The sequence below is a fragment of the Nanorana parkeri genome, unplaced genomic scaffold (genome assembly GCF_000935625.1).
Source record: "Nanorana parkeri isolate BGI_ZX_2015 unplaced genomic scaffold, ASM93562v1 scaffold188, whole genome shotgun sequence".
Taxonomy (NCBI): domain Eukaryota; kingdom Metazoa; phylum Chordata; class Amphibia; order Anura; family Dicroglossidae; genus Nanorana; species Nanorana parkeri.
Window position 1 is genome coordinate 683475 of NW_017306456.1, and position 23223 is coordinate 706697.

At 46.0% G+C, this 23223-nt stretch overlaps 1 protein-coding gene across 1 annotated transcript in view; it reads right to left on the reverse strand.

Annotated features, from left to right (window-relative positions):
• Positions 1-23223, reverse strand: part of RAD18 (RAD18, E3 ubiquitin protein ligase) — a 146288-nt gene that overhangs the window by 109962 nt on the left and 13103 nt on the right. The window contains exons 3-4 of the mRNA XM_018555216.1: positions 13034-13095; positions 7617-7687 (exon numbers count right to left, since the gene is read on the reverse strand). Coding sequence (XP_018410718.1) covers positions 7617-7687; positions 13034-13095 — 133 coding nt within the window. The remainder of the gene's footprint in view (positions 1-7616; positions 7688-13033; positions 13096-23223) is intronic.

The window sequence follows — 23223 nt, forward strand, 5'->3', positions numbered from 1 at the left end:
TACAGTATAAATAATATGTATAAGCAAACAGTTTTGAATACAATGGCAGAAATGAGGGTTTCCATTGGGCTTAACATATTCACAGACACATTAAAAAGTACCATAGATTGCAATCAGGAGCCCCTTTCTAGTTATTGTTTAGCCGCCGGTGCTCGTTGAACCATGCCGTTTATCAAAGCAGAGGGAACTGGTGGCTTGTACAAGACTGTCCTCTCTTCACAGGTGTGTGACTAATGCATTCTAGTGAATTAGTGAAGTGGAAATTTCATTACTACAATAAATTGCTGGGGAGCTTCCAGACCATCATCTATAACAGCTTGTTAAGATGTTTCCGCTACCTTTCCCCCACAGCTATGTGCGCTGGGACTATCAAAATGTACGGTCTGAACCTGCCCTTGGCAACCTTTCTATGACTTAAAATAGTTTTCAGGTCTCAGTGAATCCCTGCTAAAAATGATATCTACAGATCACACTATATCAGTATCTCAATTCCCTTACAAGGTTATTGGACAAGAAACCACTTACATTGGTGGTCAGTGGGAATAGGAACCCCCTACACTGGTGGTGATTGGACGGGCAACCCCTTACATTAGTGACCATTAGACAAGCAACCCCTTACATTGGTGACCATTAGACAAGCAACCCCTTACATTGGTGACCATTGGACAAGCAACCCCTTACATTGGTGACCATTGGACAAGCAACCCCTTACATTAGTGACCATTGGACAAGCAACCCCTTACATTGGTGACCATTGGACAAGCAACCCCTTACATTGGTGGTCATTAGACAAGCAACCCCTTACAATGGTGGTCTATTGGACAAGCAACCCCTTACATTGGTGACCATTGAACAAGCGACCCCTTACATTGGTGGACATTAGACAAGCAACCCCATACATTGGTGGTCATTGGAGAAGCATCCCCTTACATTGGTGGCCATTGAACATGCAACCCCTTGGTGGTCATTGGACACGCAGGCCTTTACGTTGCTGTTAATTGGACAGTGGGAATAGGAACCCCTTACACTGGTAGTCAATGGACAAGCAACCCCTTACATTGGTGGTCATTGGGCATGGGTGTTCAGTGAAAGAAGACACCCTTATTTGGTGTACAGTGGAGATAGGAGCCCTTTATCCCACGGTGGTCAGCGAAGAAGGAGAAATCAAAGCATTCTAAGGTAAACATGAGAGTGAATTATTTAACACATCACAAGTGGTAGCTTATTTTTCCCCATACTAATTTGGAAAGAAAGTCTATGGATGGATTTCAGCTTTAAATGGCTAAGTTCACCTTTGGGAAAGAAAAAAAAAAAATCACTATGTAGTTTAGGGTCCCTTATAAGAATACAACACACACTACTAATCTGCTTCTACAAATGTAGCTTTGTTTGATTGTGATACCTGTGGGCCTTTTGCTGCACCTACACAGCTTGTCTGAAAAGCTTCCATTGCCAGTGATCTCATGCCCTGCCTAATATCAGTGATCCAAAATATATTGAGCCAGCATACCCAGGAACATGTGTTCCTCCTTATATGACATCAGTGTATGCACAGTATGCCCTCACACTGTAGCACCAGCAGCTCTTCCTCATTCCAAACCAGCACATGCCCCAGCTACAGAGAGAGCACGGGTACTGCGCATGAGCCTGATGAGGGTGGGGCCTGCTGGGTCCCTCCCCCAGCGCTCCTTGAAGCCTGTCCCCTCCTACGCTACAGCAATGGAAATGCACTACAGCTCAAAATTCAGAGTTAGGACTTACCGGTAACTCTATTTCCATTAGTCTTCCAGGACAGCATCAGGAGATTCCATCTCCTGATGCTGTCCTGGAAGACGTTATGGGAAAGACAAATTACATATCAGCACATTAGTATATGCTGTTGCATTTCCAACACTCACATCCTATACAGTGTGTATAGAACAAGATGACTTACAGGACCTTAGAGCACTGAAACGTAGGGGGAGATAGGTTCCAGGGACTCGTCTAAGAGCAAGCTGGCTGGCAGGATCAGGTGAGTAAATGCTATTTTCAGCCCTAGAACAAAACAAGCACTTAACCCTTGCAGGGCGGGGGTAGCCCCACTGCAAGGGTTAAGAAAAAAATACCCAGGGTTCTTCTTTGAATTAAAGTTTTATTCCCAGAAATGACAACCGATGTCTACAGGCCTTCCTCCCACAATCAGAAAAAAAATTCACAACCAATGATAAAAAGGAAGCCATGGAGTTCAACCGTGGTTGTCCATTTTTCAGCCACGATCCTCCAGCTGGCAGCTCCCATTCCAACAACAACACCCACAGCTCTGTCAGTCATTCTCTAGTAGCACATCATGCTTTTAATACAATCTAACCCCCAAGGAAACAGACAAAACAACCAGCCATGCGGTCCGGCTCATAAAACCGACAACTCTGCAATAAAAGATCTCATCCCCACCGCAGTTATTTAATGCGTGACAGTTTCAGGTCAAGGCTATACAAAACACAAAGTTTAAGCAACAATAATCGAAAGTGGAGCGGCTTACATAGACATTAAAAAAAAAGAGAGAGAACAGTCCAGTGAGGTATTTACTCCGCTCGCTGCCAACTCAAGAAATTGTATCTATAAGCTCCTGCACATCCAGAGGAAGGAGAGATCCCCATAGATGATGGTCCCCTTTGCATTAAAAGAGAACTAAAGCCAATTTATTTTTTCTTTAGTCCTCTTTTGGGTTAAAGGGGTACATTCACTAATGTCCACTGTGACTGACTCTCCTGATACCCCGCCTGGAATCTCCGCCAAATACTGATTCCCTGCTTGTACCTTCCCGGCCAGCATATACCCTCGTTCCCAGAACAACACTAGACAACACTAGTTTGGGGTAAAAACAACAAATGCCTTTATTTTCAACACAGGACAAACAGTTAGCCCTCATTCACACTAGAATCGGCCGGCACGTACAGCTCCGCGCTGCGTGCACGGTCGTATCAGGCAGCTCCCGTGAAGGACAGGTACTGCGTGTGATTAGTACGCAGCCCCCGTCCTCTATGGGAGTACGTGGCCATACACCCCCCTACGCTTACCTTAAGAGCAGGTCCGTGCAGATGCGTGTTTCCCTACCGGAAACATACAGGATCCATCCCGCCGGCCGTTTCTAGAGGGCTTATAGGCAATAAGGGACAATCCTCCCTCATCAATAAACATGAATCACGCCCAACTGAGAAACAACAGGAACGGATAAAAACAACTTTAAAACCAAGTAGTGAACCCATAATGCACAGGGGCACGTAGACCCTTATCTTATCAGTCTCAGTGTCTGTTAGGGTCTTTGTGCCTGTGATCGGGAAGGTGGAGGAGTCAGGCAGATGACAAAAGTATCCCAACATAGCTCCAGACGCATCGGCTACATTCCATATGCAACTGACACCCCCATCTGACAAGCTTGCTCTCACAGCTACCCCAAGTCTCCGGGTAACCCTGCTCTGAAACTCCTGCAGCCCTTGTGTCCTTCACATACACCTTTGACCCAAAGACACCATATAGCAAGCTACTGCCCGCTATCTGCTGACAGCGCAGAGCCACGTTCCAGCCAGGCTAAGTCCCAACAATGTTAGGATTCACCCCGCTGCCTGATTGACAGCTGGCTTTGCCTCTCTAGAGTCAGAACCAGCTGTGCCCGCCCCATCCCCTGTCTGCCCCTCCAATGAGCGCTGGAGAAACAGAGGTGCAGGCGGGAAATCATGCGGAGAGAGGTGACTGGCAGTCACTGCTCTCTAATGCTGCAAGCTTGTTCTGTCTTAGCAACTCGGGAAAATACTGAAACCACTTCCGGTCTACATACAATACAGCGATAGCTGCATGGGATTTCTCAAGGTGGGTTTGATGATGGTGACAGCAGTGGACAATGTATTGAAATGGATTTTTGTAGCCTGTGTAATAAGGTAGGGTGTGTGATGCCACCGAAGACCATCCTGTGCCCCAGTACCCACATGTAGGTCCTGCCACTACGCACCCACTACATACTGGGCTCCTGCATACCCTTTGCTGTGTACGGATTGCTGCCCTGTGAACCTGGCCTTTATCCTTACTGTACCTCATCACGGTTTAAAGGAGAACTACGGGGTTAAGGCTTTTCCCCATAGTTCTCCTTAGGGTAACGGGAGGACACAAACTAGCGTCCTCCCGTCACCCTAGGCTCAGTATACAGCTCGCGGTATACTGAGACGCTGAAGCCGATCCCGACAATTGTGCCGGGATCCGCCCAGATGCGTGACTGACAGCTGGCTCTGGCTATCTAGAGGCAGAGCCAGCTGTGCCCGCCCCCTCCCCCGTCCGTTCTGCCAGTCAGCGCTGGCGAATCGGAGCGAGGAGGGGGGGAATCCAGCCCCTCCCCTGTCACGGCAGAGAGCCGTGACAGGATCGAGAGATGAGCGAACGCCGGTATGTGTTCGCTCACCTACCGATCTACTGAGCCGACCTGTGACAGTCTCATGTTCACAGGTCGGCTAGAACTATGAGGGGAGTGAAAAGCCCCCCCCCCCCCTCATCGTTCTCCTTTAATAAAGAACCCCTCGGCCAAAGGTCCTAACAAACACTCTCGATCTCTATGTATGTTCTGTTCCACCCTCACCTCCGTCACAATCTACGTTAACACTTGAGCACAGGTCTACTTCAAAAAGCTGTTCAAAGAGTAATAAAGGCACGAGAGGGCGACTAGGGAGAACCACTCTCTTCTCCTCAACCACACTTCAGTAGCCCGTAACAGTGCAATCATTTACCGAGCTGCTGTTCAAACAAGGCCCTTTCACGCGAGAGGTGGAATGGCAGACGTTCGGGGAATCCAAGTGCAGCGGGAATATAAATTATAGGTTATCTTCACGTGACAGGTGGGAGAGGAAAAAAAAAAAATAAGGTGCAAAAACCGACCAACCAAAATATAAAAAAACAAAATTAAAATCCAATCAGCACCCCGCGGCGTCTAGCTCGAGTTTACCGCCGCGCAGAGCTCTATCAATGTGAAGCAGCAACCCCGACAGAGATTGTGCGGGAAGATTTCATTTGTTTTTTCCGAGAGGAAGCAAATTAGATTATGTTGCAATCTGCATAATTCGAGATGTAAATGTACAGATGCTTAACCTCGAAAATAAAACGCAATCAAAATAAAACGGATTTGGCGTGCCCAGAGGAGGGGCTGTTTTCTTTCAAACAGAACTGCGAAAATGTTTCTCAACAACGGATTAGAATTAAACCCGTATGAAGAAGTTCATGCCGCGCGCTCTCGGGGGCAACGGGGAGAAATGATCCCAGACAAGATTGGATTGTACTTTTCATAAAAAAAAAAAAATTCAGCCAGCAAATCTCCGGTCTGAACAAAGACTTGTACAGTTTCCAACGACGGAGCTTTTAGGATCCTAAATATAAACTATAAACAGTTCTGTCTCTGAAGTTTCGGCAGCTGGAAGCAGCCAATAGTCAAATCAGCCAGAACCAGAGTCACTGTGATGTGGTCCCTCGGTCAGCCCTGCTTTAGAGTAGATGTAAACCCAGTCGCTAAAATCGGAAGTAAACATTAAAATGTTAATATTTCAAAAGCCATTTTACATTTTTAAATGTGCCGCTTTCTATAAAGTGACACTAAACTCAAGAATTGAATCTTAAAAATAAATTCAAGTTCCTGAACTCTGAACAACAATGTATCTTATTTGTGTGTCACTCGGCTGTAGATCCTCCAATCATCTCTGAATTGGGGCTGACACTATCCTTCCTTCTGGAGGGGGGTTACGTTTGTTCCCCATGGGCCCTCTGTGTTGTAAAGTAGTCACCGCTCCAAGCTCGCTCCCGGGATGGACTACAATCTCAATACGAGTAAACTAAAAACATGATATTGTAGTCCATCCCAGGAGCAAGCTTGGGGCGGTGACTACTTTACAACACACACAGGGACCATGGGGAACAGACGTAGCCCCCCTCCAGGAGGAAGCCAAGGAGCCAGGAAGGGATTGAGCTGATATCTTAGTAGTTGGTGTGGGGTTGTTTTTTTTTAAATAAACAAGTTAAACCTGAGAAAACAATCGTTCCTTCCAAACAGATTTCTGCACAAGAATGCTGGACGTTCAGTCCAATGATTTCGGTAGTAAAAGCGAGCTTGGAGCGGTGACTACTCTACAACACACACAGGGACCATGGGGAACAGACGTAGCCCCCCTCCAGAAGGAAGGACAGTGTCAGCACCAATTCAGAGATGATTGGAGGATCTACAGCCGAGTGATACACAAATAAGATGCATTGTTGTTCATAGTTAAGGTTCCTGAATGTATTTTTTAAGATTTAACCCTGAGCTTAGTGTCAGTTGCCTGGTGATCCTGCCATGAAGATCATTGGTCAAGCACCTTCTGTTATAGGGAGACAACACACTGTCCTGGTCTCCCAATTGCGCTCCTGTGTTGTCACCCTGTCATGTGTTGAGACTACACATGCTGCACGGGCATAATCACATAATCAACTACTGTATTGGGAAGCCAATCAACACACACACAAAACACACATACACACACATATTACAATATGTCCCCATCAGATGTTTCCTCTTTCCATTATGTTTTCCAAATCTTGCTCGAGGAAATTCACCCCCTTCATTCAGTTGCACTCATTTCTCCTCTATTAGCGCAAACGCTTACACAATGCACCTAGTGTGCACTAAATGACATTGCAATAGACCGAGGGCCGTGTGTTGAAGTGCACTGCAAAGCGCGGTAGCAAAACACCATGCAATACTGTACGTTGCGGCACGGTGGGAAAAAAGTGCATGTGCTACTTTTTCCTCACCACGCCCCGCTAGGAGGTACATTGGACTGCCATTCAAATGACTGGCAACACAACGCACCTACCGCACGGTATCACAACGCTAGGTAGTTTGTGCAATAGCGTGTGCTAAACACCGTGTAATGGTAAAAGGTGGGAATAGGCCCTAAATGTTCTCCTAATACAAGTCAATGATTATTTCCCGCCCCCTGATGTGCAGCCGATGTTATTCAGTTTATATATAGAGAGTCTATGGATTCCTTTGATTATAATTAGGGATGCACCGATACCACTTTTTAAAGACCGAGTACGAGTACCGATACTTTTGATCAAGTACTCGCAGATACCAATTACCGATACTTTTTCTTAAAGGGACAGGTCACATTTTTTCTAAAGCAGAATGCCGGGCGCTGCGTCATTACACGGCGCCCGGCTCCAGGATTTGCTAGCTTCCTGACCAATCGGGAAGCCGTGCAGCGCGTCATTGCACGCTACCCGGCTTCCTGATTGGCCGGGAAGTCGGCTCCATGCTCTCTCATCACAAGTGACGAGAGAGCAAGGAGCCGTTTCCTGGCCATTAAGGAAACCGGGCAGGGTGTAATGATGCGCTGCCCGGCTTCCTGATACAGGAAGTACTCGTGCTAGGTATCGGAGCATTTGGGCAAGTACGAGTACTCACCCAAATACTCGGTATCGGCACCGATAACGATACTAGTATCGGTATCAGTGCATCCCTAATTATAATAATGAATGAAAGAAGCAAAATGGAGACAACTTCGGACATGACACTCATTGAAAGAATTTGAGTACAAAGACAGAGGGAAAACCGCCATGAAACGTACCGAGTGGTGAGGAAAGCTTGCACCAAGTCGTCCAGCCGCCGGTTGTTCCGTAGGTCGGGCTCAGCAACCGTCTGCAATAAAGGACAGAAAGCTCAGAAAGTGGGACTTCCTCACAGACACTTCAACAGTCCTACAGTACACGCATGATGAGCACCAGAGCAGGGAAATAACAGAGACATTGTCACAATGGCAGGGATCCGTCCGGCACTGCCACAGGGAATATCCAAAAATGATTATTATTATACAGGATTTATATGGCGCCAACAGATTGCGCAGCGCTTTACAATATAAGGAAGACATGACAATCACAATACAATTCAAGACAAGATGGCAAGGAGGGCCCTGCCCCTGAGGGCTTACAATCTAAAAGGGAGGGACAAGTGATACATGAGGAGGTAGCGGTGTGGGGATGAATAGTTTGACAACGTGATGGTTCAGTGGCTAGGTTGAGGTGGGATCGGCTTCCCTGAAGAGATGAGTCTTAAGGGATCGCCTAAAGGCAGTCAAGGTGGGAGATAGACGGACAGGTTGGAGTAAAGAGTTCCAGAGGATGGGAGACTCTAGAAGTCCTGGAGGCGAGTATGGGAGGTGTTGACGAGGGAGCTGGAAAGCAGGAGGTCTTGGGATGAGTGGAGGGGACGGTTAGGGTGATACTTTGAGACAAGGTTTAAGATATAGCCGGGGGAAAAAATACCAAAACACATGAATGAATGAGGAGGAGGAAATGATCGCACAGATTAAGAGGTGATTTTCACTGAGCGGGTTAGAACTAAAGAAAGCAGATATAAGGACACACATGATTGCAGCTCTGTGATCAGATGAGCTCATGACTGTGCTGCTTCTCCTTTCACTGTCCAGTCACAGGCTAGGGGAGGGACTAGACCTGTAAGTGTAAAAACCAGAGCCCAGATCGAAATGGGCTCAGAGGAGGTAGGTTCAATGATGCTGGCCATCAGATGGAGGAAGTCTAGTGGTAGAAAAACGTACTGCAGGGGGAAATTTCTGGATTGCAGGTGAATATTGCGACTGTACAACATCTTTGATTTATTTTTAGCTTAATATTTTTGGCTGCAGTTAGTCTAGACTTTGTATTCGTGCTGATTAGGCTGGCAAGTGCAATGGGGATGTTTTGGGGCATTGCATTGCTCTGTGAACTGTCCTTCCCATGTGCACATTACTTCTGCTATTTATATTAATTGATCGAGATCCTTCAGAAAGCAGCCGGAAGCCGCAGTCTAGGGAACGCAAGTCTTTCCTCTCGGGTTATTATCACACGAGTGATCCTGATGCTGGAGATAAATTGTCAGCAAAAGGATCCCTAACTTACCCCTTACCTCTTTCTATGGAGTCGCTCCCTCACTAGACGGGAGATGGAGATATCTCCAGGATGAGAGATGTGGTGGTGTTCTGTGCCAGCAAGAAATCGTCTCCATAGAGGCAAATGGAAGTCTCTACAGGACGATTCTTCTGCTGGTGATATGCCGCCAGCAGCAAAATCGCCCATGTGACATCAGCCTCATGGGTGTTTATTTCGGGGATCCCACATGAGCAGACCTTGCATTTCACCCTAAATTGTTTAGGCATGTTGTACTTTAAACAATTTCAATAGCTTTCTGTGATAAATGAAAATGAATAAAGTACCAGGGCTGGTGCAGACTTCGGCAATCCCGGGACGCACATCCCAGGACCGTGCACGGATGCACACAGCAATTGCTGCGCGGCCCCATTGATTTCAATGGGGTTACATCGGCGCAGAAATCGCTGAAAAAAGTTACATGTGCCTTTTTTGGTGACAGGCTGTAAGTTTTTATTAAACCATAATTGTGCGCGATTGCACAGGAGGTAACTGTCACAGGTCGGCTCAGTAGATCGGGAGGTGAGCGAACACATACCGGCGTTCGCTCACCTCTCGATCCTGTAACGGCTCTCTGCCTTGACAGGGGAGGGGCTGGATTCCCCTCTCCCCGCTCCGATCCACCAGCGCTGACTGACTGAACCGACGGGGGAGGGGGCTTCAGCTGCGGCGTCTCAGTATACTGAGCCTAGGGTGACGGGAGGACGCTAGTTTGGGTCCTCCCGTTACCCTAAGGAGAACAATGGGGAAAAGACTTAACCCCATAGTTCTCCTTTAACGTTAAAAGACATTTCCGTAAAATTTCCAAATTCTACAGGAAAGTTGACTGCTGACCTTCTCTTTTCTCTATAACCACAATCATAAATGAACAGGAGGGGATGTAAATCACTTCCCATTAATTCATAATTGAGGATATAATAAACATACTATGTCCTCAATTATTTACAAACACTCAGCGATCACTGATCAGTGACTGCTTGTACCCGCTCTGCATCCTGACAGCTGTCACAGGAGGCTAAGGGAGTGGTGCAGGAGGAGAGCTCAGCCTCCTGTGACAGCGCTGGCTGTCTCCGCCCCCACCGCTCTCCCAATTTGTGATAGGAGGCTGAGCGGTGTGGGAGGAGAGACACCGGCCGCTCACATCGCTCTCCTCCCGCAGCGCTCGGCCGCCTGTGACAGTTTCTCTTCTCCCCACTGGGACACAGAGCAACGCCCAGCGGGGGAAATCCTCCTCTGACCAGAAGTTCCGGTATTGGGGAAAGTATAGGAGCATTTGAGCGAGTACAAGCACTCACCCAAATACTCGGTATCGGCGCATCCCTACTTAAACAAGTTCACATGTGCAAAACCAGCCATCAGCTTGTTTTAAAATGTATAGTCAGGCTCTGGGCTTTATTGTAGAAGTAAGCAGGAAGGCTGTAAAGCCACCCATTCATTTCTACAGGTAGTGGAAGTACGGCTCTTCCCCCGTCTTGCCCCACTCATGACTGGTGAGGTAATCAAGAAGAAGCAGAAGGAGAGCTGGAGGAACCACAGATACACAGAATGGATAAAGCAGAGGCAGGGAGATCCTTGCAGTGTGGGTCCTCAGGTTCAGCTTTCTCTCCAGTAAGGAGAACAGTGAGCAGCACAGTAGAGAGATTCCCAAATCGTGTGAGTCTAGCAGTCATCGGTAGTGCCTTAGATGATCTCAAGCTGCAGATACACAGCTATGAGGCTCCAGGTACAGGATGTCCTCTGCTATTTTTCAGGAGTACTCCTTGTGCTCTACTAACATTTCTAGATGTTTTCAATGAGATCGCAATGGGCTCCGTGACTGCAACAAACACCACACAAAGTGCCACACATTAATGCTTGTGCAGGAAACACGTCACTAGGCAGCAATGACTTCTGAATGGGCCCTTGATGTTTGCAACGCAGCACACACCTGCACAGTGATAGTTTTCATGGTCAATTAAACAGTATTCCTTTAAAGAAACCTTTCTGTTTTACCACTACCTATAAAAACATTGAGCATATATAGTATGCGGACATGAAACTCATAGGAAACCAGAAATTCATACCAGCTGGAAGCTGTAAAAATTCCCTTCTAAGCGTATCTTGTAGGTAGCGCGTTTTATTCTCATTCTTTCAGATATAACTGACAACGCTGACAGGAATTACGAGGACGCTCTTTCAGCTCCATAGGAAAGCCTGAGGTCTATCTGAACGAATTCTGCTGGAACGCACTCACCAGGGACTTAGCACACGATACAATCATTACTCTTGGGGGACTGAAAACAAATAATGCATTATGTGCCCTTCTTTGGCGGCACAGGATCATATTTTTACATATGCCCCAGTTCCATTTTATCACCTGAACAATCTTTATGTTCAATTATTACAATTATTGCTTGAAAAGAAAAAAGACAAGTTGGGCATCAATTACAGAACCTGAAGTAACATTTACCATTTAAAGGGGAATCAAAAACAAGAGCAGGCAGAACGTGGAGTAGTTGCCTGTGGCAACCAATCAGTTCTTATCTTATTTTCAAAGCTTAAAGTGACACTAAACTCAGGAGTTAAATCTTATTCAGGAACCTGAACAACAATGTATTATTATTTGTGTATCACTCGGCTGTAGATCCTCCAATCATCTCTGAATTGGTGCCGACACTGTCCTTCCTTCTGAAGGGGGGCTATGTCTGTTTCCCATGGTCCCTCTGTGTTGTAAAGTAGTCACCGCTCCAAGCTGGCTCCCGGAATGGACTACAATCTCACGTTTAGTTTACTAATTTGTATTGAGATTTTAGTCAATCCCGGGAGTGAGCAAGCGGCGACTACTTTACAACACACAAGGGACCATGGGGAACAGACGTAGCCCCCCTCCAGAAGGAAGGACAGTGTCGGCACCAATTCAGAGATGATTTGAGGATCTACAGCCGAGTGATAAACAAATAAGATCCATTGAGGGGAATTTATCAAAACTGGACCACAAAAAATCTGGAGCAGCTGTGCATGGCAAGCAATCAGCTTCTCGCTTTCATTTTAAAACCTTAACTGAACAAACTGAAGAGAGAAGCTGATAGGTTGCAATGGGCAACTGCTCCAGATTTTGTCTGCTCCCGTTTTGATAAATTCCCTTCATTGTTGTTAATAGTTAGGAGACGTAAATGCATTTTTAAGATTTAAGTGTCACTTTAAGTTTCCTGCTCAGTATTTCAAATGCAGGGGTTACAAATACAAACAAAAAACTAGCGATGTACCGATACTAGTATCAGCGCCAATACCGGAACTTCCGATCAGAAGGAGATCTCCCTCTGACTGGCAGTGCCGAGGGAGCATGGATCCGGCGTCCTTTCCAATCAGGAAGTTATGACCCGCCTCCCTGATTGACTAAGAAGCCGACTTCCCTTGTTGCTAGGCAGCCTGGCTTCCTAAAGAATCGGGAAGCCGGGCGGCACGTCAGGACTCGCGTCCTGGCTTCCTGATTGGTGAGGAAGCCAGACTACACAGCAACACGTGAACCTGGTTTCCTAGCCAAATCAGGAAGCCAAACGACACCTCATGACTCGCCGTCCGGCTTCCCGGTTGGTCAGGAAGCCTCGCCAACTGTAGCCGGTGTTCTTTCGCTAGAACACTGGCTTCGTAGGCAATCAGGGGTCACGATCCTCTGCCCGACTTCCTGATAATCGGGGCACACAGCACCGGTACTCGGTATCAGCGAGTACCGGAAAATAAATATCGGTACTCGATGCTGAAAAAAACGGTATCGGTGCATCCCTAACAAAAACGGTCCCATATACTCAGAGATAAGAAATAGACTAATTTGCACCACATTTTGTTGTTGATCTGCCTGATCAGTTCCCCTCAATGTATCTTACACCAGTAGACGTCGCTGTTACTATGTAATTCAATAGCACTTAAGTAACAAAAATGTGCGGATCACCTCAATTCTGAAAGGACAACATGAATGATGCATTTAATTCCTGTGTACCGTCATTAAAATGTTCCCTCGGAGGGAGAACATTGCAAAAATCCATAACAGCGAGACTTTTAAACCGAAATAAAGTTTGGAACGTACCACAAAACAGGTGGGACACTGAGTCTTGTATGACAGGAACTTCCGGATACAAAGAGAACAGTCTGTAGGGAGAAATAAAAAAGCGTTTTAGGGAACAAAATCAGGACATTGTGCATCAAGAAAGCACGCCGACAAGCCGCAAAGTGCTACATAAACAAAATAAACAGGCTGGAGTGTCATTATATTCCCCCGAATATGCACGCAGAGCCATCCCAAGGGCCCTTCCCCGGCCTGATTGCTGACAGAAGTTTACATAAACGAGAAAGAAAGTTTCGCTTGATCAATAAGTTGGCGTTTGTTGCTTCAATCCGCATACACGCGGCGGTGTCATTATTCATTCTGAAAGCACGGGCGGCAAATCAGTGAGATTTTGTTTCGTGGTGGCACCAAAAACCTGAAAGCTTTCCAGTCAAATCAGTGAAATACTAAAAGATACAGACGGAACATTGGAGGTGTGAAGGGACTAAGTTTATCAACCATCCACTTATAAAATACTTTGCCAGGTACAGAAAGTGCACAGAAGGATCATAAATGAAGGTCAGGCAGGCAGGCGGTGTCCCCAAATTTATGAGCAAATTCCACGGGCGGAGTGGAGGGGGTGAGGAGTGAGCGCTGACCACCGCAGGAGCCAGGATCAGGTGAGTAAATCTGCTTTTTTGGAGCCCCCTAGAAAAAAAAAAAACTAGGTAACCTATATTTTCAGTAAAAAAAAAACTAAAAGAATAATTTTATTGCACACATACACAATATAATACCCAATTTTGGGGGTAAAATAGAAAAGATGAGGTTGTTTCGAGCAAAACAGATGTCAAATATACCAAGCCTCAAAATTGCGATAAACTACGGTAACCAAAATTGTCCACGGGTAATGCTTTAAAAGCCTTTACAGCAGGGGTAGCAAACCTCCAGCCCTCCAGCTGTGGTGGAACTACAAATCCCCATTGTAAGATTCCCACAGACATGACTCCCGTAGAGATGCATCATGGGATTTGTAGTTTCACCACAGCTGGAGTGCCGGAGGTTTGCTTCCCCTGCTTTACAGCTTATCAACTTACAGCTAACAGTGAATGAGGGCCCTAGAACTACTGCTCTCACTCAGACATGCGTTGTGATACCCAATATGTGTGGCACAATCGACATTCTCATACGTGTGCACACCAGACACGTGTGTACGTGAGGGCGGGGAAGGAATATCTATATATCTATCTATCTATATAGATATATATATATATATATATATATATATATCTATATAGATATATATAAGAGATTTTGTTTCGTGGTGGCACCAAAAACCTGAAAGCTTTCCAGTCAAATCAGTGAAATACTAAAAGATACAGACGGAACATTGGAGGTGTGAAGGGACTAAGTTTATCAACCATCCACTTATAAAATACTTTGCCAGGTACAGAAAGTGCACAGAAGGATCATAAATGAAGGTCAGGCAGGCAGGCGGTGTCCCCAAATTTATGAGCAAATTCCACGGGCGGAGTGGAGGGGGTGAGGAGTGAGCGCTGACCACCGCAGGAGCCAGGATCAGGTGAGTAAATCTGCTTTTTTGGAGCCCCCTAGAAAAAAAAAAAACTAGGTAACCTATATTTTCAGTAAAAAAAAAACTAAAAGAATAATTTTATTGCACACATACACAATATAATACCCAATTTTGGGGGTAAAATAGAAAAGATGAGGTTGTTTCGAGCAAAACAGATGTCAAATATACCAAGCCTCAAAATTGCGATAAACTACGGTAACCAAAATTGTCCACGGGTAATGCTTTAAAAGCCTTTACAGCAGGGGTAGCAAACCTCCAGCCCTCCAGCTGTGGTGGAACTACAAATCCCCATTGTAAGATTCCCACAGACATGACTCCCGTAGAGATGCATCATGGGATTTGTAGTTTCACCACAGCTGGAGTGCCGGAGGTTTGCTTCCCCTGCTTTACAGCTTATCAACTTACAGCTAACAGTGAATGAGGGCCCTAGAACTACTGCTCTCACTCAGACATGCGTTGTGATACCCAATATGTGTGGCACAATCGACATTCTCATACGTGTGCACACCAGACACGTGTGTACGTGAGGGCGGGGAAGGAATATCTATATATCTATCTATCTATATAGATATATATATATATATATATATATATATATTTTATTTTAACATTTTTGATAAGCCCCCTATGTGATAGTGTGGTGCAGCTGACAGAATCTCTTTGAGTAGACATAAGGAGCCTATTAGGTTGTGCTCCATTAGCTTCTTCCTCAGCCAGAGTAGCTGGGCTCTGACAGCTCTGAACAGAGAAGTGCTCATAGCTGAGCGCTTCCAGGTTCATCCTTCCATCCAGACACCTCTAATGGAGGACGAGTGAGCCCATGGCCGGGGGGGTTCCTGCAAGGGGGTGGCATGTTAGCGTGTGGAAGTGATCAGGCAGCTGTTAATCACTGCTACAAGAAATCTGGCGGCCGGGGCAAATAAATGCCTTTGTGCACCATATGCACCACAATGGACAGGCCAGATGCAAAGGGGGCATCAAAAACAACACCTCTTCTTCCGTATATTTATGTTTACATACTTGACACCCGACAATTATATTATAAGGCGTTTCATGGAAACTGTATTCTTAATAAGCGTCAGTGCTCCACCCACACTTGGCGGCCATGTCTTTTAGTACGGAATGGTTGCTGAATGGCTGGAATGATTTCCTTGTTTGTCTCCTTGGCATTCATCATTGGATAATAGATTTCCTGATAACAATTCCCCAACATGTGCCTCCACCCTCCAAAAAACGTCCATTCCTAATGAATTCATCCTAAAATAGATCTCTCCCTGGAGGAAGCAGAATGTCAGTCCCTTCCAGTTTTTGTTTTCACGGCGGTCCCCCCCCCCTTTATCTTTAGAAGAACGAAAGGTAAAAACGAGTATCTGAGAAGATGCCAAAAACAGGTCCCATTGTTAGCGCATGAAGAGCATTAAAAAAAGGCCGGGACACCAATTTGTGTGCACAACAAACAACAAAAACACACAAACAATCCTTCATTTAGAAATTGCAAGAACATCCAAAAGGTCATTCTGATAAATGGGTCACAGGTGGTACCTGGTGGGCCGAGTCACCCGTTCTCAGGGTTGGTGGTTTAGGGCCAACACGTTGGTAGATTTTTGGTTGGCTTCAAGTTAGGCCCCATTCACACTGAGCGACATGAAAATCGCGAGATTTTCCGCGCAATTTTATATGTGCGATATTGCGCGACTTTTTCCTATTGGGCTGTATGCAATCAGGAGCAAAATCGCTCAAAATCCGCAGGAAAAAAGGGTCATGTAGGAGCGACAAGCTACAGCGACGAGCTACAAGCGATATTGAGCGATATTGAGCGACGAGATGTGAACAGCTCCATTGAAATGGATTGGAGAAGCTACATAGAGCGATATCGCGTTGAAATATGACCGATATCGCTGCGATTAATCGCTCAGTGTGAATGGGGCCTAAGACTTTATATGTCCAGACAAGTCTATAAGAATGCACACCATGCTAGAAGCAGGTCAGAAAGAGGTCAAATGCAGATCGAATGCCCCTAACATTGAATTCTGAATGACCTTGTGACCTTAGAAACACCTTAAACTGATGCCATTAACACATGCTCAAAGCCCGTTGCAGGTCCATAACCATATGTGTATTAAACTGTATGTAAACCCTAAATAAAGAAATTCAACATATTTTCTCCCCTTTTGCCTCATAATTTTACCATTTACAACATTTTGTTTTTTAGGTTTAGTAAATGAAAAAAAAAATGACTTATTGATCCCTCCAGACATTCAGCGACGTGAATTTCCTGTGCTCCCTGCCTAAGTTGACTGGCATCAGCTACATTGTTCCTTGTTCTCTGTGTGAGCTACCCCCTATGTTATGAATAGGAGTGTGGGAGGTTTTCAGGAGACCAGTTCTAGAGTGACAACAACCATTTTCTTTCACAGATACAGTATAGTGAGTGTTGTCACCCTAGTACAGAAAGTGTGTGATCAGAAGGTGTAAAAGCAGACAAATCTCCAGGTCACCAGCAGTTTCGTCACAAGGGGGGTGCGGCCCGCACTCGGGTGACACCAAAATGACTGACGGTCATTTTGTGTCACCCCTCTAAAAAGTCGGGCACTCGGTCATGAACCGAGAGCCCGACAGTGTCAGGAGAGGGGAGGGGACCCGGCGGCATACCTTATCCCGCTGGTTGAACGTCCCCTCCTCTCTCTGCTGGCGTCCATCAGCAAGATGGCTGCCAGCAGGAGTCAAAAAGATGGGCGCGAATGCGAGATGACGACACGGCGTGGTGTCACCTGGTCTAGAGACCCGGCCTCGGGACACCCCTGGCCACCAGTGCTCCTTCAAAAGTGACACTAAACTCTGGAGTTAAATCTTAAAAATACATTCAAGTACCTTAACTATTAACAACAATGGGGGGAATTTATCAAAACTGGAGCAGACAAAGTCTGGAGCAGATTTGCACTGCAGCCAATCAGATTCTCTGTCTCATTTTCAAATCTTACCTGAGCAAACTGAAGAGAGATGCCGATTGGTTGCCATGGGCAACTGCTCCAGATTATGTTTGCTCCAGTATTGATACATTCCCCCCCCAATGTATCTTATTTGTGTATCACTCGGATGTAGATCCTCCAATCATCTCTGAATTGGTACCGACACTGTCCTTCCTTCTGGAGGGGGGCTACTTTTGTTCCCCATGGTCCCTGTGTGTGTTGTAAAGGAGTCCCCGCTCCAAGCTCACTTTCACTACCGAAATCATTGGACTGGACGTCCAGCATTCTTGTGCAGAGATCTGTTTGGAAGGAACGATTGTTTTCTCAGGTTTAACTTGTTTATTTAAAAAAACAAACCCACACCAACTACTGAGATATCGGCTCCATCCCATCCCGGCTCCATGGCGACTCTCAGCCCGCAGGGGTGACATCTCCCAGTGGTAGTTCACAGCCCGGTCTTCAGCTCCCAACTGTCCTTAATCTGGAGGACTGTCCTCCCACTTAGGCCAAGATCTTTCTGTCCTTCTGTCCTCTACATCGGTCCTCCCTGCACTGTCTGTTCTCACCAGATGTGTCTGACACTTGCCATGTTTCCAGAAGATCATATTTAATTCACTTCAACAACAAAACACGGGGGAGCACACCAAGAATACTATGTGCTGCACGGCTTCTCAACCCAATGGAATGTGTTGGCGGGAATGAGTCTTATTGGATACAATGCAGTTCCTGGCGTCCATGCATCCTGCCGGGAAGCGGATCTGGTGACACCGAGCCCTACAATCCGCTGTATAGATATCGTTACAATCATGTATTCTTTTATATTCCTCTTAAAGTGACACTAAACTCAGGAGATAAATCTTAAAAATCCATTCAACTCCCTTAACTATGAACAACAATGTATCTTATTTGTGTATCACTCCGAGTGATACACAAATAAGATACATTGTAGGGCTGTAGGGGATTGTAGGGCTCGGTGTCACCAGATCCGCTGCCCGGCAGGATGCATGGATGCCAGGAACTACATTGTATCCAATAAGACTCATTCCCGCCAACACATTCCATTGGGTTGAGAAGCCGTGCAGCACATAGTATTCTTGGTGTGCTCCCCCGTGTTTTGTTGTTGAAGTGAATTAAATATGATCTTCTGGAAACATGGCAAGTGTCAGACACATCTGGTGAGAACAGACAGTGCAGGGAGGACCGATGTAGAGGACAGAAGGACAGAAAGATCTGGACGTGGGAGGACAGTCCTCCAGATTAAGGACAGTTGGGAGCTGAAGACCGGGCTGTGAACTACCACTGGGAGATGTCACCCCTGCGGGCTGAGAGTCGCCATGGAGCCGGGATGGGATGGAGCCGATATCTCAGTAGTTGGTGTGGGTTTGTTTTTTTAAATAAACAAGTTAAACCTGAGAAAACAATCGTTCCTTCCAAAACAGATCTCTGCACAAGAATGCTGGACGTCCAGTCCAATGATTTCGGTAGTGAAAGTGAGCTTGGAGCGGCGACTCCTTTACAACACACACAGGGGCCATGGGGAACACAAGTAGCCCCCCTCCAGAAGGAAGGACAGTGTCCGCACCAATTCAGAGATGATTGGAGGATCTACAGCCGAGTGATACACAAATAAGATGCATTGTTGTTCAGAGTTAAGAAACTTAAATGTATTTTTCAGATTTAACTCCTGAGCTTGGTGTCACTTTAAGAAATACAGCTAGTGCCCAACTTCTGATGTTTTCTCCAGTTGTTGTCAATGGAGCTGACTCCTAAAAAAAATCCTGCTGGCTCCCGAATTCCATATGAATTTCTCCATCCCTGGAGTAGACAAAGGAAGGCCCCAGTGGCAGCGTGATGACGTCACAACGAATGTCAGCAATAAGGCCGGTTAGTCGGACCCAAGCGGCTGCGTTAGATCACCGGTCTTTACTCACGAGTTAAAAAAGGGTGTAGAAAGTGTTTGTTCTTAAATAGGAATCGGTGGGAATGACTGAGGGGGGTTAAAATTTGGCCCAAAGACTATCAGGGTGAATCACATTCATACATACACTTTATTAACAAAAGTATTGGGACGCCTTTACACGCACATGAACTCTAATGGCATCCCAGTCTTAGTCCGTAGGGTTCAGTATTGGGTTGGCTCCGCCCTTTGCCGCTATAACAGCTTCAACTCTTCTTGGAAGGCGTCCACAAGGTGTAGGAGTGTGTCAATGGGAATGTTGGACCATTTGTGAGGTCAGGTACTGATGTTGGGGGAGGAGGCTGGGCTCGCCGTCTCCGCTCTAATTCATCCCAAAGGTGTTCTATCGGGTTGAGGTCAGGACTCTGTGCGGCCAGTCACGTTCCTCCACCCCAAACTCCCCCATCCATGTCTTTATGGACCTTGCTTTGTGCACTGGTGCGCAGTCATGTTGGAACAGGAAGGGGCCGTCCCCAAACTCCTCCCACAAAGTTGGGAGCATGAAATTATCCAAAATGTCTTGGTGTGCTGATGCCTTAAGAGTTCCCTTCACTGGAACTAAGGGGCCAAGCCCAACCCCTGAAAAACAACCCCCCCACCAAACTTTACACTTGCTATACAGGCGTGCTGGGGAACACCTGAATCCAATGATTTGGAGGGTGTCCCAATACATTTGGCAATATAGTGTACATGGAGAAATATAAAGACAATGGAACGTCCTTTACTGCAAATATACATAACTTTTACTCAGACTTCGATGTGAACCTGCCAACAGACTAAAATAAATCTTAGGACTTGTAAATAAAAGATCAACAGCAGCAATTTGGTTAGCGCTCCGAAAATTCAGAACCAAATTCCTTTGGTTTATCCTCCTTGTACAAAATTTACTTTTCCAGGCTCCGGCAATATTTCTCCAGTTTGTCCCGTTCATTTCACATTCTATAACAGTTTGCAGCTGCAATAACCTTTTGATACTTTTGTTAACTTCAGAAGCCGAAGCAAATGGGAAAAACGTTCAGAAACTAGGCGATTTTGTCACTTTTATGGAGTCGGTGAAAATGACGGAGCTCTGGCCGGCCGGAAAAAAAAAACAAAAACCTGGCCGTTTTATCATGCAGTAAACAGCATTTTATACGCAGCATTAATCCTACAAATACAAGCCGCTCATAAATAAATATGAGCAACGAGCGGGATGGCGAGGCGGAACGTTCAATTAGGAGCTGCTGACGTCAGCGGTTGAGAGAGATTTATGAACCTCCGAGGGAATAAATCAGAATTTAGTGGACGAGAAGGAAATCTACATCTCGGTGTAAGGGGTTGTTGGGCTCCAAGCGGTTCATTATTCTCCCGGCAAGTGCCGACCTCTGTGTATTAAATGCGGGCAATAAAACTTTCTATAGATCGTAATTCACACAAAGGGCCACGGAGAGAGAAACATCGCGGATAACAAAATGGCACAACTTTAAAGAAGAACTCTCCTGATCATGATAAAATAAATATCGGTTGGTCTAGTCTTGCAAAATTATATCCCTTTGCCTCCCCAATTGGTTGGCAATTCAATTGTTGAGCATTGGCGCCACTCAGTTGTCACTGTCGCCTGTTTAGTAAATGCGATTGTCCTAGTTCCTACCGACGACACTGATCTTCAGCAAGATGGGGCACCGGCTGAAGATCAGTAGTAGTCCATGAACCCGTCGCACTCCTGACCGCTTAGTCCAAAAACAACTGGTGGGTGCTGCGTTGACCAATGAATGACAACCAGAAAGTAAAGATGGGGCGCCGGCACTCCAAATAGTGAATAGTGCCTCTTTTATTGACGTAAATGCAGAAAATCTTTAATTTTTGCCCACTTACAAGATCTAAATGTGAGAGTAAAACTAGTTTTAGGACCTTTGTCAGCTTTTATTTAGCATTCTAATATCTATAATTTGTCTATACCACAAAGTGAGATATTTTCTGCTTGTACAATGTCTTGATGACGTAAATCCGCCATTACTTTTAGGATTAAAGATCATAATCCTGCTCTGCTGATGCAATATAAAGGTTTAATATTGTTATTTACACACAACATGTGCTTTTTATGGCGGCTTCCAGTTCAGTACGAGTGTGGGAGAGGGAACAAAAGCCAGTTCCTCGGAGTTCTCAAGGTTGGCTCCCCTCCAACAGCAAATTGTACAGCAAATGCCATAAACACAATGCAGCTCGGTAGAACCTTCATTTCAAATCTTCAGGATGGCAGCGATAACGAGCCTGAAAACACAGCCAGGAAGGTTTAACCTATTTAAAGAAGAAAAACCAAAAATAGAAACAAATAGCTACTAATAGTCATTCAGCCGGATTTGTAACATTGAAGGTGTTACATTGCTTATCCAAGCAACGACTGCAACTGTGTCAGGAAACGTCTCCAGTGGATTGTGACTAACTACTGCTAGATATACCATGACCTGGATAGGTGCAAGTCCTCACACACTGAAATCTATATCTTTAGATCTTCTTTACGTATTCCTGGAAATGTGACACCCCAGATACTTGGTCTGGAAGGCCTTTGTTACTCTGCAACTAACATACTGCCCACGCTACCCACACTCATACCCTATGCATGCCTCTTCTGCACACACTGCCCACTCGCATACCCTATGCATGCCTCTCCTGCACATACTGCCCACTCGCATACCCTATGCATGCCTCTCCTGCACATACTGCCCACTCGCATACCCTATGCATGCCTCTCCTGCACATACTGCCCACTCGCATACCCTATGCATGCACGATTGTACAGCGCTGCAGAATATTTTGGCGCTATATAAAATTGTAATTCTAGTGACCACTGTGACAAAAAGTGACTGACAGGTATGATTGTCTGCAGGTAATGGCAGACAGTGTGATTACCTGCAAACAGCGGCAGGCGGTGCCAGCAGTCACTGATTTGTACAGCGCCTCCCGCCCGCCGCAGATTGCAAGAGAAGAATTCATGAGACTCTGTGATCCGGCCCCATACGCAATGTGAATGGGCCCTTATGCAATAAGCGGACATTGCCACTGAAGTGGATGTTTCATTCAACAGCCCCCCCCCCCTAGCAGTGCCGTCGTCAAAAGTATTTAGAGAGAGAATCACAAATCCTCCGGCAGAGCAGACCGTTCTCCTGTGTATATTGCACCTGTGTATTCAGCCATCTGCCCGGAGTTCTGCTTTAAAAATGTGCAGCCAACAAGAACAACAAGCTAGACAATGGATTTTGAGTGGCGGGGGGGGGGCTACAAACAAGTGGAAGCAATTTAAAGGAGGAACATTCCATTAAAATGATCCATTGTTAGTTACATAACCTTCAGGGTGGCGGGGGGGGGGCTACAAACAAGTGGAAGCAATTTAAAGGAGGAACATTCCATTAAAATGATCCATTGTTAGTTACATAACCTTCCGCCGGCGAGCAGCGCTGTCAATAATCATAAAATCAGACGTAACGAAAGCAATTTTTAGCGCGCCTGGCGGGGAACGGATCGATTTTCAGTCCGGGTAACAGTGAAATAGAATATCGCAGATGTATAACCGAACACCCATTGGGCACGTTCCTCGCTGCGGCAGACCGATTCCCACAGATGCCGTGTGGGCGGAGCCGGCTGCCTCGCATCGTACTTCAATCCCCTCCAGCATTCGGAGGGTTTAATAGGTAAAGCAAAATTTTAATGAGCAATTTTACTCATTCCAAGAGGT